The sequence below is a fragment of the Linepithema humile genome, chromosome 3, assembly GCF_040581485.1.
Source record: "Linepithema humile isolate Giens D197 chromosome 3, Lhum_UNIL_v1.0, whole genome shotgun sequence".
Lineage (NCBI taxonomy): Eukaryota > Metazoa > Arthropoda > Insecta > Hymenoptera > Formicidae > Linepithema > Linepithema humile.
Genome location: NC_090130.1, coordinates 26256950 through 26273110, shown reverse-complemented (window position 1 = coordinate 26273110; position 16161 = coordinate 26256950). Strand labels below are relative to the sequence as shown.

Genomic DNA, 16161 nt, shown 5'->3' with positions numbered 1-16161 from the left:
CAAGATTCCTTTATATTTGTTCTATTTTCTACATCAATTTTAAGTCTCACGTATAATTCACGCTATAACTAAAAGTGATTGTATCTCAAAAAATAGTAGTTTTAGAATCTATGTCAATTGGAACTACTTTGTTAATTTTTAAATGTAAGATACATCTGCAAGTCTTGTGACAGAATTTTATATTCACTCTGTATGTTATAAATTTATTAATTTTGTCTAATTTTTCTCATTAATAAGCTTCTTTTTTCTCATTTTTGCAAATAAAAATTTTGATTATGAATACATTCTTTCATTTTAATCACAATTACATAACTATTCTACAGGTAAAAAAATTAAGTAGCAAACTAAATAAAAGATATCAAAGAAGAAAATATATGAATAATATATTACCTCTATTCATTATATATTTAGAAATGAAATAAATAAAACAAAATTAACTGGCATAATATTGAAACATCAATAAATATTGCACTTAGAGCAATTTGGAATTCTTATAATTTCCCTCATTTTATTAATTGTCTTCAATTCTTCAACATCTGAAATTTTTCCCAGCTTAAATGTGTTTGGCTCATTTCGCAGCAAACATGGAATCGTGCTATTAGTAGAATTTCAAGTGGAATATAAATGATCGCGGAACATGTAATAGCATAATTAGAATCCGGAATGTTTTCTCCCACTGCATTAATCTTTGTAGAACAAATAAATGAATAAATAGTTAAGCCAACAATTTTTTCGTTAAAGACAAAAATTCAGATAATAAAATTATGTGTTGACAAAAAAAAATAATAAAAATACAATTAATCATATTAACATAAAAGTTTTAATAAAAATGGCATAATTTTCCTAAAGCATGTCGTAGAAGCATCTCACGTTTTCACAGCGACGGAAGGCAACTGACGTCGCGAAAAACGGCCAAAAGACACCTTAACGGCGCGCAAACGCTTATTTACTGACGACCGCTAATTGGCAATTCGCATTTAGCCGGCGTGTCAAATCGCGGCACGTGCGATAATGCGCGCTTTGTGACGCGCTCGCCATTATACACGCCCTAACCGTGGTGGTCCTTATTGCCTAGATAACGGTAGTTTAATAGCATTTCGCGGTAATGCGACAGAAGGCCATCCAAGCATCGTCGATGGGCCCGATGGCGAGATGAACGGAAGCAAGTGGAAACCGCGAACGAATGGAGGTATTATGTGCATAATGTCTCCGGTGTATTCTTAAGAAACAGCCAGTTATTTAGTCGCATCTTTTGCACCTTTCAATTTGTTTCTCGCGTTTCTTCTCCCTTACGCGGTTTCCTTACTTCTATTTTTAGCATCGTGCAGCAAAAAGCAACATAAGTGTGTGCTTTCTTCTGTTCATGAATATAGCAATTAGTTATATAGTTCAAATTATTGTGATATACGCTTAAAAATTTTACTGCAATAAGTTGCCAATTTCAAAATTATTTTCCCAGTTTCAGTGTTGCGCAATATTTAGTAAATAATGTATTTTAACGATTATTTTATTAAATTGTATATAATAATTATTGTATATAAATATTCTTTATTTAGATACTGTATATAAGCAAAATATTTACCATAGTACATTAGATCACCACACAATTTAGAAAAGAAAAGATTTCTCTCACTAAACATATTTCATGTCGCGTGGGCCGCCGCTGACCCACGCTGGATTTTCTGTTCAGACCGTTTGACATTTTCGTCATTAAAAGATTTTTAATCATGAAATATTTTACAATATCATTAAAATATTCTGTTTGTTTTTGGTAATGCGTCATACATGTTGGTTCTATTTTTTAATAATAATTTTGCAATCTTATAATATATATATATAAATACAATATTATAAGACATATTTTATAAAGAATCGACAACGTTAAACATCGACAGCCAGCGCGTTGAGAGAAAAATTTATCTAAAAACGCAGCGCTGATTAATGCGTGAAACATTTTAATTTGAAATCAACGTGTGTAAGAAATTTTTTCATTGTGAAATTTTCCAGAAAGATAATTTCAAAAGTCAATTGTCGTTATTCATATATTCAGTTCGTATAATTAAGTTTTTCAATAAAATAAAAATAAAAAATTGTGCCGTTTAATGGAAACAAGCTGGAAGAGAAGAAACGATTACGTACGGTACGTGTGAAGCTTACAGTCGTGCTTTGATGCGGAAGGCCGGAAACGCTTTCGGAACTTCTCCCTACTATGGTTATAACCGTTCGCGAGGAATCGTCGGTAAATTACGGTAAATGGGAGCCTGGTTTAATGCGCCGTGCCGAATCACCGTGAGTATGACGCTTATAGAAGAAAAAAAAAGGACAGAAACGCCTCGAATATCCACCTAAATGGGGCGATTTGCATGTCGATGCGACTTCACCACGTGCGTGACTGCCACGAGAAGTAGAAACAATCGGGGGGAAAAAACATTTCTAACATCGTTGACTTTATTATTGAATTTTTTTGTGTAAGCATTTGCTTGTGTATTGCGTGTTTACGTGTGTTTGCTTCAATATTCTCTGATAAAAAAAAAGGGGATAAAAATAATTAGCACATTAATAATATTCACATAATGCATCGATGAATGAGTTATGTAATTTTACAATTTAACGATCTTCCTTATATAAAAAAAAACAAATATCGTTGACTTTACTCCTCGATACGCATGCACAAACATACATCGCATTTATTCATAAACAGTATATGCACATCAAATTTATAAAACGCAATTTATAAGTCGGCAAAAAATTAATATACCGACATGCGACAACATGTTGTTTGTACTTCGTGTTCCGTAAATGATTATATTCAATGTACCTATATGTTCTTGCAATGATGCAAATATACGTGTTATTTATGCAAAGTATAAAATAATGAATTATAAAATAGAAGACGCTTATCTGATAAATACACAAAATACTTATTTATACTCAACCCATGGAAGATAAATTATTAAATTTATTAAAAGGAATAATAAATTGAATAAATTACCGGCTGCACAGCAAAGCACGGAAATATGATTGCATTTAATAAACTTAATGACAAACTCCGCGGTAATTTCCTTCTTTTAATACTCGTCCTGCGCTAGCAAGGTGTGGCCGCTTTATCTCGAATAACGTGCAAAACATATCCATTCGCACAAAACTGCATTCTGCTTAATTTACTCGTGGAAATATAAAATGAATGCGGCATCATAGCTGCAAAATGAAACGTAACGGAAGCGATGTCGTAAACTAGAAAAGAAGTGACCCGTGTGAAGATGTCATAAAGATGCATAAAGACGCAAGGTAAAATAGAAATGAAGAGAAGAAACAAAAGGTGTCGTAATCATCAAGTATAGCTAATTAAAACGACTAAAATAATATTACATCGTTATCAACTTTTTCAGTATGGAAAACGTATACCGCGCAAAAGAAGAAACACTTTCTGTGACCACAAGGCATATGTTTACAATCCGATGATCAAATAAGACTAACTTTATTTAACGAAAAAAAACCTACAATAAATATGCTTAAAATTAAATTGTTACTTCATTTGAAATATATTTTCTAGTTTTTCAATTTCGATATAATGAGTGGCATGTTCAACAAACCAGAACTAGAACGATATACAGAAAAATTCTTTGAAATGACTTGCAAAGTATGTCACGAATTTCTGAATGTCTTCTCCGTGTCATTGAAACTTCTTGCTTTCAGTGGCACTTGAGTCTCGGGAACAGAAATCCCGCAAATTGGGAGAATACAACGGATAACCAAGTACGCAGATCCATTTTCGAGCCGAAAGTCACAATACAGCGACCGTCAAAGACATCACAGATATGTAAAATCCGTGACACACTTTCTGCAAGCTGTATCGAAAGAAGATCTCTATGAGATTCGTTCCAATTATTCGTTAAATACCACTCGTCATATCAAAGTTGTAAAAACGTAATTTGAATAAAGTAAATGAATTTTAAACTCTATTATAAGAATTTTTATGAACAGAATGAGTAATCCCATTTAATCAATTGGATATATATTCATTCGCCCTCATATTCGTGAATTTGACGCGCCGATCAGAAACTGAATCGCGCTTTTATGCTGCCATGGTAATATAATTAAAATAAAAAAGATCAAACAGAATCAACTTCGATGAATTAAAAATATTACCACATGAGAGCATTTTGCGGTCATGTGCCGATATTAATTTATATAATTTCGTGGAATATTATTTATATTATTATTATTATTATTAATTAATATTATTTATATTATTTCATATATATTTAATTTCGTGAATTTATCAAATTTTTATCATCTAATTTATATAATTTGGCAAAAATAAAATTAATATTTAATAAAAGTAAAATCTATATCGTTCAATTTAAATAACTTTGCGGACTTAGAATTTTATTTATGTAATTTTTATTTCTTGCAAAACCTCAAAAAAAGCTGCTATTGATTTCAGGATAAAATAATGTTAGGGAGAACATAACGCGCTGATGCCACTTCAAGAGGTTCCACTCAGGGAATTACGGCCAGGCTCTTACTCGAATGCATCTGCATAAGAATGTGGTACTTCGGGGCGAAATAGGATTAAGCCCTTTAAGCCGATGGAAAGCAACTTCTTGGCGCGAGGAACCCTTGGAAGATTTTCGGAGGCATTCCGTCCTTCTTTCTCAAGTCCATTTGTTGATTTTGTTCCGAGAACTCCGAGAACCCTAGCTAGCGATAAATCACGCGAATTTAATTAGCAGCAAAGTTTAATCCACTCTCATAATCTGTAATCATGCCGTTATATTTTGCGTTGCGCGAAAGTTTTCGCGGAACGAAAATTTACAGCGCGCCGTGCCATTTGCGCTATGTAAAATCATAACAATGTTTAAGGGTTAACTGCGTTACGCCCGACGCGCGATTCACGCCCGTTATGACATTTATTTTGATATTGATTTCCCGAGACGTCCGATAGTCAGCCGATAAACAGATTACGCCGCACGTATGCAAATTAATCTCGCAATCGTGTAACTGCACTTCGGATGCGACGTTTTAAAGCCCCGAGCCAAATGAACCGCAAGTTTATCGTTTCACTTGCGTCACGCTACGCCCTATGAATATAAAGGAGAGAATTACGTCACAAACGCGACAAAAGGCATATATACGACGCGATGCATATGGAGAAGGCACTCCGGCCATTCACGCCGCGTAATTGTTCCGCGTAATTGTTTCTCTTAATATTTCTCTCTCTCTCTTTTTTTTTTTTTCAAATCACTTATGTCTCGATTATTAAACCGGTGGCTCGCGCACCTCGTTGATTTACGAGTCGCGCGTAGCAAAAGTTCAAACGGAAATTTCCATACAGTCGGGAAATAGAAAACTTTTCCAACGTTACTGCCGGAGCTAAGATAAATAAATAAAAAATTTCTAATTTGTACTGTCAAGCCACATTTTTTGTAAGACACGACTTTCGCATTCAATTCTGAGACGCAATCGAATGTTGAATTCGTCAATTGAGGATAAGAAACAAGTGGATGAAAAAATAGCACGTGTAAAGTTTATTTTTTGGAGCATGAATTTTATAAATAAATAATAGTCATTAGATGAGTATGCATGTGTGTGAGAACTGCGCAGGAATGCGCTGGGAGTGTTATAAAGACCTCGTTTTCTTTGGCCGAGTTGCGTGATACGCGTCTTGGCGATGTGAAACGCGCTCTATAAAGTACTCCAACGTGGAGATCGTTCTCGAGGGTGGAAGGTTAAAGTTCTTCAGGGTCTCTCTTTATAGCGCCCAGTTTGCCCCGTATTAACGCACGTGGAATCACGCGCACACGTTAAGTTGCTTTAACACGCACACACAACAGCTTTATTTGCCGTATCGCATGCTTGCAACAATATCCCTGAGCGCCGTATTGAAGATTCGCGTAAATGAATAATTGATTTCAATAATCTAATGCACCATAGTGCCAAGAATAGTCTGTGGGGAATATTTAAGAAAACTAAACGCTGTTTTATTAGAATATTTTAACAATTTAATTAGTTGCCTTGTTAGAATTACATTAGAATTAGAATTGAACTGTAAATATGTGGAGGTTTGAAGACCTGCGTTTTAAAAGTTTATCGCAGCTAAATGTCACCGGCGCATTTAATAGTCGTTTTATTCTTATCTTATAATTTCTTTTTTATTTTTAGATGCAAGTTTATCTCAAAAAATAAATTCTTATTTCAGAAAACATGAAAAGTATTACTAAACTTTTCCAATTACATATATTAACATTTTTTCGAAAATATTATCTGAAATTCGTTGATAAGAAACTGACGTTTTACCGGACTTTTTCTCAATTATACTTCATTTCCTGTGAAATATTACGTGAAAATCGTTGATCGACATTTTGCAACCGAATTAATGCAATCAGTTATACAACACACATTATTACACGTTTTTAATGTAGGATGTGTGAATTAAAGAACGAATTAATATTACGATTAATATTAATACCGACTGCAAATTCACAGAGTGCCGTTGCGCGCTTTCGTTTCAAGGTACTGTCGTATCGATTTGCAATCTTGCACAACGGCACGGAAAGTCGAATCCTACCGAGACGACAGTTATGCGCCACGCGAACACGCTCGTATTTAATTGCGTTTGCAAACGCACCCTCGGGCAAATCAGCCCGGTCAGACATTTTGATGGACGGACGAGCGATGTAAAGGACAGCTCTCGCATGCAGAACGTTACTTCTGCCTACATATGCGAGAAAGAAGGTTGACGTCACGACGATAAAGGTCGAAGTGTCATCTTTGATCTTCGCTTTATTGGCGGGTCAATTTTCTCTCCATCCATTTCTCAAAGGTACAAAAGTTTAAGATTTTTATTGCGGAATTTTCGGTATGTTGGCATATTTGCGAACGAGACACCGCATTGCAAATTGCTAAATGTTTGCATTCTGCATAATTCGCATGGATACGTTAATTAGACCGCTACTCTTTCGCTGAATATGATTCTCGTTAATGGATGATGTAGATCAATTTCGCGCTATTGTTATTTCAGCAATTGTTATTATAATACTACAAGTGCAGCTACAATGGCCCGATTGTTCACGTTACATGATCGGAATAATACCCGTAATATGTGCCGCGCAGCGATAAGCTTCATTCGCCAGGTTTCAAGATATTTTGCTGAGAACAATTCGACAATTAATATAGAAATTAAAATTTGGCTAACATACACACAATATTTCTCTTAATTGTAAAAATTAAAATTATAATTCCATCGCTCAAATATAATTGCGACAAGATTTCTGATTGCGTATCAATCGATAACATCTGTAATGTATTGTACAAACAAACTGAGAGACGGCACATTATTATTTGCCTGAAAATTTATGAGTGTGTTTTGCAATCAAATGAGATTGATAATTAATTATCTACGTGCTTGTAGTTTTAGCTTCAAAGGATTGACGTTCGTTTAATTAAACGCCGTGAACTGTCTTCGCTCGCAGCCTGATGTTTAATGCCGAGTTTGTAAATGAAGCGAAGAAGTTCGCACGATGGGGCGCTAATTTTTGCATCACCGTCGTCGGAACATAAATTCGTGTTTGTGAAATACCTTTCGAATGTTCAGCACTCACGGCTTCGGGTTAGAAGTTTGCCAGATACAGCGCGATCGGCACGTACCGGCAACTTTACACTTGTATTTAGAGAAAGATTTTATTGCAACTTTTGCGATGGAACGGAGAATGAAATATATCGAACAAACCTGAATTGAAAAAATGTGGAGCGAGAAGAATGCACGATAGTACGAATTATAACTGAATTAATAATAATCGCGAAATGCGAACAAACAAACGCAATTGTTCGAACTGACTGTGTCGGATTAAAATCACTCGACCCGAATCCTCGCGCGCTCGTCCCAAATTCGATGTGTTATTTCTGCTGCGGCGACGAACTTTCATATCTTCGAACGTAGGCACGGAACGAGATCCGCAGCAATCGAGCGTAAAAGCGAATTAAATAGAAATTTTCGGCACGAAATCATCGCATTAATATTCCCGCGCGAACTTGGAAATTCTCATTGAAGTTCTGAGTATTCGTAATCTCTCTCATTAATATCATAAATTATTAATACGTATAAATTAATAATTTAGCATCTTAATTATAATTCTAGAAAGGGAAGAAAAAATTCATCTCCCAACAATATTCAAATTTATGCATCAAAAAAATAAAAAACAATTAACAAATTAAACGACACGGCAATTTAAGTATCGATCATTTCGCCATAAAATACAACCTTGAAGATTTCAGAATAACAAATCATCGAGCGATTTGCAAGTCGCCGTTTACTCGCTTGTGAGGAGGCGCGAGGCATTGCGGCTGCATCGCCGCGCACAGACGACGCGTTTTGATATTCGATACGCGGCAACGCGATTGCGACGGGATTGCATATTTCGCCGGGCGCGCGGAATAAGTCGGGACTCCCCGCGCGGCAGAACAGACGAGGAGGATGCAAAAGGCATGGTTGTACGCGCGCGTAACAACCGCATTCCGAGGCATCCCACAAGACAGTACGCGTACGTTCCCTATTTTAAGACGCCCACCCTGCGCCTCGTCGTCGCTTTTCCACGGTCGCGCGCATCCCGCCCGAATAATTCGCGGAAATTGCGCCGGGGAGCTTCCTGCTTACGCAATCACCGGCTGTCCTTCGTTCTCTTTGTTTTTCTTCTCAGGAAATCGTGACGTGTATGAAATCGGCGCTATTCTTGCGGAGTTTAGTTTTTGCTTCATCTCTTGATTGTTACGACGAGCGTGATGATGCGTGACGGGCATAATTATTAAGCGACACCATTTCGGGATTTAAAACGTAGAAACGTAAATAGTTTCTCTGTATGTGTAAAATGCGTTATGATTAAGCGGAGAAAATTTTATCCGCCGGGAAATTCGTGGAAAGTCGGCAGCTGTTCTGAAAACGCGCGGATAAAAGCGAAATGAAAGTACGATTGTACGAGGTAATGTAGCATATCGTAATTAATTTTTTACGATGGAAAATGGATTGTGCCATCGTCGTATATATTAATCCACTTCTTATCTCTACAAACATGAGATGCAGTCCGAAGGTAAGAAAGTGAATTACGACGACATGCTATTAATCCCATTTATTCCCTACTTGAAAATTTAAGAGCAAATTTTGTCGCACAAATCCAATTATACATTTAGAGAATTACAAATTAAAGAAAGAAAAATTAATATCCAATTAACTGAAAAATTGACTTTACATATTTGAAAAGAATATAATATTGTTCAGATGTATATTTATAAGAGAAATCTCATTAATTTATAAATCGTTAATTCTTTTATCGAGTTTTTCTACATAACTTCATAATCAAATCTTAGTCTTTAGCAAATATTTAATTGCAAGACTAAATTGCGACAAATGGAAAATCAAAGTATGGAATAAAATTTAAAACCAGATGAAAGAATCCGGAACAAAAGATAACGAGATAAATTATAATGAAATCAATAGCAATTACAGATATATTTCTTGAAAGTGTATTATACGCATGCACAAGTAACTCGTATCGGTAATTGGAAATATGCGGATATTCACGGTAATTTGCAAATGCATAAGTCGTAAATGATTCAATTGTTTCTGTACTTCGGTTCTCATGAAATTTAATATCCCGATTCTTTTCGAGATTCATTAGCGTTCCATAATTTGTATGAATTTTTATCGCATATTAGTCAAATAGCGATTAAATTGATAAAAACATACGTTTCACGCATCCGCGATTCTTACTTCGTTAATCCACGTTCAATGCTGAAAAATCGCAAGCGACATCATAAAATACGGTATTAACGTAATACGTGATTTCACGTTACGGTCGAAGAAATACGATAACGATAATGGCTCGTATTCCGCATCGCGTATTTAGCGCTATGCACAGACGTGATTCTCGTCTTACGTTTATACGTCGAATGCATTCCTCATGTCAGTTCAAGTAAAACTCAAAGTCAGACAGTCATGCGATGGTAATATGTGCCAATGTCAACATATAACTTAAACTGGAGTTCAAGCCTAAGCAATTTCAATAATCAATAACGCGACTTTTAATAATAGAACCGACTCGGCATCGATGTCTGGACAGCAACGGATTTTACTACTGCGCAGATCCGATTTTCTCCCGTATTTATCATTGTCCAGCATCAGACAATAATCATTATTCATGCTCTAATAACTTCTAATCTACTTTTAGCTGCATCGCTAATCGGCTGATGACGACTCAGGTATGTATAATTTTTATTATTAAAAATATCAATCCTAACAATTTATAATCCTCTTTTGTATATGTTTAAAGTATCTTTTAAAATATTAAATATCTTTACAAATATATGTAATATTTAAAAAATCTTTCGCAGTCTTTCTAAATAGATAAATATTTTTCTCATTTCCTTTTGAATAACTTTATCTTTAAAGAATTTTTTTCTAACGAAGATGCGAAAAAAATTTAATAATCGAACGAGCTTACCGTGAAGTTCGATTGTAATTATGCTGTCTCGTCCGGATGGATATAATTGTAGTAGCGTTCCGCTGCGCTATCCTCAACAGGTTTTGAAGACAAATTCAAAAAGGGCGCCACCTGCCTGCACTCAGGCTGCGCCCCGTTGTCTTGACGATCATCATTAGTTCAAAGTCAACAAATCTGGAGAAAATGGGATAGAACAAAAAGAAAAAAAGGGGGGAGGGATTCTCCATCCGGACGAGACAGCATAATTACAATCGAACTTCACGGTAAGCTCGTTCGATTATTAAATTATGCAAGGTCTCGTCCGGATGGATATAATTGTAGATATTCAAAGCACAGATTTGTTGTAGATTCCGTACGATGCAAAATAAAACATTGTTTATTTGGATTAAACGCCCTTTTTGAATTTGTCTTCAAAACCTGTTGAGGATAGCGCAGCGGAACGCTACTACAATTATATCCATCCGGACGAGACCTTGCATAATTGCAACCTAACACGTTGTATATTAATGTTCGCATTCTTATTGTAATTTTAACGCAAATTGTATAACATAAATAAGAAGTGGTGAATGTATTTTACAAAAAGTAATTTTCTCAACTATTTCGGAATTTTCCTGCAAGTGTAACAGCGTTTTTTTTTTAACCTAATTTCTTATCGACTGGCAAGGTCGATCATTGACGATCAGTCACATCGATTTTAGCTGTTACGACAAGTCGCTTCTATTACGGATACATCTTAATGGACTATCTGCTTTGAGCGGCACAAAATCAATACAGTCTTATCTGAAATTTATCGACCGCGACATTGTTAGCGGTGGCGGTTTTGCAAGAGTGGATTGTGCCCTTGTTTCGGAGATTCGTAAGCCCCAAGCTCATATCTCCGTAGATCAATCAAATTTTATATCTATTTTATATCCATTCACCTTTGGCTCTTATTTAAGTACGCGCAGACTTTCAATCACGCTGATCATCTCGTGATATCGAGTATCGACATAATAGATTTTGCTCGAGAAGAGTATCAGCGCGGAGAAAAAACCACGGATACTTCAATCTTTTATCCGAGACAATCGAGCTGTTTTCATTTAAACTCGTTAAATTAAGAGCGTTCTTTTATACTTTCCGCGATGGAATTCACACACTAAAAAACATCTCGTGCAACTGTCGTCTAATGTGTGGCCTCATACGCATATCCATATTTTATTAAACGTATTTCACATCGTCGCAGCTTTTGTGTGAGAAATTGCGTTGTGTAAATCCGGATCCGCTTTTAATTAAAAAAATTTAATTAAAAAAGGTACAATATTGAATAAGTAAATACCTGTAGAAACCGGGAGAAACGTACGAGTATGTTCGAGAACGATTTGATGAGCCTTCACGTGGTGTCAAGCAGGTTGATTGTTTATCTTTGTGTCGCTTCAAAGGCAAGTTAATCGATACTTTATTCCCGGCAATCTGCCCCCGATATTTCGGTGCATGTGTTTAATCGATATTTTATTCCCGGCAAATTGTTTATCTCTAATTTTCCGATGGCCGTCCCTCGTAATAACGTAACCATACTTTCTACATCGCTACATAATTAATTTCCGCGCCGCATCCTTTGATCTCCGACGTTCAACGTGGCAAATTGTGCCGCCAATGGATGCTTTATTGACTACGAATTTCAATAGAGGGATATTTCAACAGCGCATTGCAATACGGCTTTATTGTTATTACGCTTTATTCATCCCTTATCACTCGTTTTGTTATAAACGTATAGTAACGACTGCAGCACTTTAATGTAAATAAATATTAACGCGTTGTATCTACGAAGCGAGGAATTATATTCGATCTGATAATTAATTATTAATTCAATTATAATAGTTTCTCCTTTGAAAACTGACGTTCAATTAGAAAATGAAATAATGATTGATGTATAATCAATTTGGATCGAATTATGATGGGTTTTTTGTCAAGTATCAAAATCGACGAAGAGTATTAAAGTTTATTTTTACTATGATATAAAATATTCATTATTTGATCGTTCAATATTGAGAGAAGATCGTCTACAAAATTGACTGCGAAATTCATGGAAATGGGACAGCGCGATCGGCGGAACACCCTGTATGCATAGCATCGGCGAAACCTACGACACGTCGCGTACTCGTTGAATAACTTTCCCCCGGCTAATCAATCTTCGAGGTCGGATCGCGTTTTTGCTATCTGCATGCGCGATCGACGGATCGATGCCGCGCCGTGCATCGACGCTTAATCACAATGACATGGAACGCGGGAGACTCTCGCATTACCCCCGAGAGCAACGGCGACGGCGGGTTCGATCGAGCGGCCATTGGACGACAATGTAACTGGAAACAGCGGCATATTGCTGCTTAATAGATAGGATTATCGCAGGCCGCTTAATCATCAGCCGCGGCTCTACAGCCCGCTGATGGCCTGTCCGACACAACGGCCTATTGGCATTTCGATCGAACATGCCGCGGAAGCACCTCATTGACGATCCTGCGCGCGTAATATCTATCGGCATTCGGGCGCGGAGAATTCTCGCCGGTGTAGCAGATAAAAGTTCCGTCATCTGTAAGTTTTTCAACAACGCCAGCGATATGCATACATCTCTGTATTCTCGATGGATCGCGTGTATTATGCAAACGATGTGCCTTTTTCAGGAATTTCGATCAAATTCCTTATTAAGATGTTCATCACGTTTCTTATTGTAATTTTATATATATGTATTTTATATATATTCACGCTTTATATATATTTTGCTATGTAAGAACCAACAGTGGAGAAATAATGTGCAGCCCAGAATTTCTTATATTAGTAAAAATGATATTGATTTATTGAAACTTACCAGATGTTGAGGAACTTCTCGCGAACCTTCCGCTTCATGCTGTCGCTCTTCCGACGGTACTGCAATCTGCGGCAAGAATCCATATAAATGGGTTCCGAAAGCTGCTTGCAGAAACCTGCGGAAGACAGCAATTTCCAGATTAAGTGTCTGGGAACTTTCAGATTTTCGCGGTGAGAGGTGCGCGACACAACAGCGCAAAATTCCGGAGCAATTTTTTATAAATTCCGCGTCGTTTTACAACGTAACGAGATTTTGTAAAGAGAATTTCATATGCTGCGAGAGTGGCCGGTATACGTGCCGTCCCAGTTTTCCGTCTCGGCTCTTCCTTTCATCGACAGACTCTCAGGGATTTTCTATTTTGCTTCATAAGCAAAAACTTCGTAGAAAATTGAATCAAGGAAAAGATATATTTTCTTATACATTTATTAAGAAATGTATTTATAGATTTTCTCACAAGTGCACGAAAACGCAGACATAGACGTGCGAAGTGGAAAATTTGCTAAATTAAACTCCGGCAGCTTATAAATAGACATCGTCTGATTAACTTCGGATCAAGTCAATTTTAAGAGGATAATTAATGTCGTAGTCGACCGTGGAACTTTCCTAGCTCACGCGCGCGGACCACCCTCCGCACAAACTCGCCTAGAAGCTGAAGATAGGAATAGCCGGAACGGTTCCTTGCATGGACAAATATTTATTCAGCGGCCGCGATCCGAGCATGCCGCTGTTTATCCGCTCGTATATCCGTCACTCGTCTCAGATCCGGCCGGCGTCGTAAAATTTTTCCAAAACTTTTATATACGACCGAAATGACCGACCTATGCCAATGTGAATTTCGGTGATGGAGTTCGATAACCATAACCAATGTCAGCGCGGAAAATAAAATCACAAGAAGACAATTTTTATCGCGCAATTCGGAGACAGATTGGATAAAATGTTTCCAGATAAATCTTTGATTGTTGAAATAAATCCGGAATTATTTTGCCGAAATGTGCGGTGTGTACTCGAAAAAACCATAACTTTTAACTCATTGTCTTCCTAATTTGTTCCTCATATATGCTATCTTTTCTGCTCGACATTTTTATTCATTTAATTGTATTGTTTTTATTGTGATAAATAAATGGTAAAATAAATTCATTAATAATCATTCTCCAAATTAATTTAATCAATATAATTTTAATAAAATCGGATTATTCGATAATTGTTCATATATACTTCATTAAATTTTAACAATAATAACTTTTTTTAATTCATTGATCGAGTTGCACAATCAAATTTTTATCGCGGACGCTGTCAGAAGCGAGGGATTTGCAAATGATTTAAACTGAAAACCCGTTAAATAAAAACATTTTGCAATTTCAGTTTTGCGGTGAACGATTAATTATTTACCGCGGATTTAACATTGGATATTGTATAGAGCGTGGTTTTGCGGAAAATATGCAACACAAAATCAACATAAAATCAATGCAAACAAATCCATGAATCATCTTCACAATTTCCGTAAGATTGTGTTTGTCAAAGCTTTATTTCTAATAAAAATCAAATCAAAAACTTCACGATAAACACGAGAATATGGATTTAAAAATGTGCAGTTGATGAATTAAGTACGAAAGAGAGCTAACGAGAAGAAGTGAACCGACAGCGAAAGAGAAGCGCCCGAGGCATGCTGCTCACATCCATATTAATCTTCAATTTCATTTCGCTTTGATCGCGCGACGCAATTTCATCAAAACTCTTTGTGTTCTGTAAAAGATGGAAATAATCGCGCAATTTTTTCACCTCGGCGCAAGTTCAGCGCCGCAAGTGTTCGCTTTCGAATTTCGAACGCGAAAGAGTACCACAACAATAAATCAATTTTAACAGTCGCGTGTGCACTTTGCTGCATTACGATAATGGCCCGAAAAGCCCATTATCATTTATATAATCACCGACAAATAATGACGGCCATCCGCGCGGTAAAGAGCGTTTCATTTCGCTAATGTTCGCCATTTATGTCAAAAGTAAAATTGATATTATCCCGAATTTCCGTTCCGCTGAATTATTTCATTTACTTCTCGCCGCTGCGGTCGCGAAACCCAAATTGCAAAGTCAAATTTAGCACAGACAGAGCGAAAAAAATTTCAATGAAATTAAATGTTCCAACTGATCAATGTCGTCAAACTTAGGACGGTCGAATCATAAAAATAATGCAGAAAAAATTCTAGAGAAATGCAGCAAAAACGCTTCCAGATTTTTATTAATCTTTGATGCGCTCTTACACAACGGAACACGGAGCCAAAGTTTGACGAGCTATTTCAGACTGATCCCGTAAATATATATAGGAAATGATGTAATATAATTACTTACTAAGCCAGCTCAGCTGATCGTTGTTCTCCAATTTGTTCTTAAAACTGTCCACTTGGCGTTTTAGTTCTCGCAAGGCGAGGGAGGGTGTGGCGTATAAAGCTTCCTGATGCTCCCGCAGTTGCCGCTCTAAAGCCGCCACTCGCCTCTCCAGAGCCCACAGCACCTCCGCCTCGATCACCCCCGAGGAAGCGGGATGCGCGCCAACGATCTTAAAAAAGATCGCAACTGGCTATCATAAACACGCGAAGTGCACGTCGCACTCTATCGCACGTGTTTGCGTAGCGTTGTTTCGCAAACCGTAAATTGACACCTCATTTTTACGTTTTCCTCTCATTAATTTATGCAAATTAGCGACTTTTTTCTTCCGCAATTTGTAAATGCGATCAAATTATTTGCAGCAATTCTCTCTGTAATTTGTGTAATTAATTTTGTGGTTTATATTTATCTGCAATTTTATAAGCAATCCAGCACATTTGC

At 36.6% G+C, this 16161-nt stretch overlaps 1 protein-coding gene across 6 annotated transcripts in view; it reads right to left on the bottom strand.

Moving 5' to 3' along the window:
• The window catches only part of Pde9 (phosphodiesterase 9), a 191068-nt gene that overhangs the window by 11681 nt on the left and 163226 nt on the right, over positions 1–16161 (bottom strand). For all 6 annotated transcript variants that reach the window (XM_067351562.1, XM_012369106.2, XM_012369105.2 and 3 more), the window contains 2 exons: positions 15685–15892; positions 13339–13453 (listed from right to left, as the gene is read on the bottom strand). In XM_067351562.1, the coding sequence (XP_067207663.1) occupies positions 13339–13453; positions 15685–15892 (323 nt within the window). The remainder of the gene's footprint in view (positions 1–13338; positions 13454–15684; positions 15893–16161) is intronic.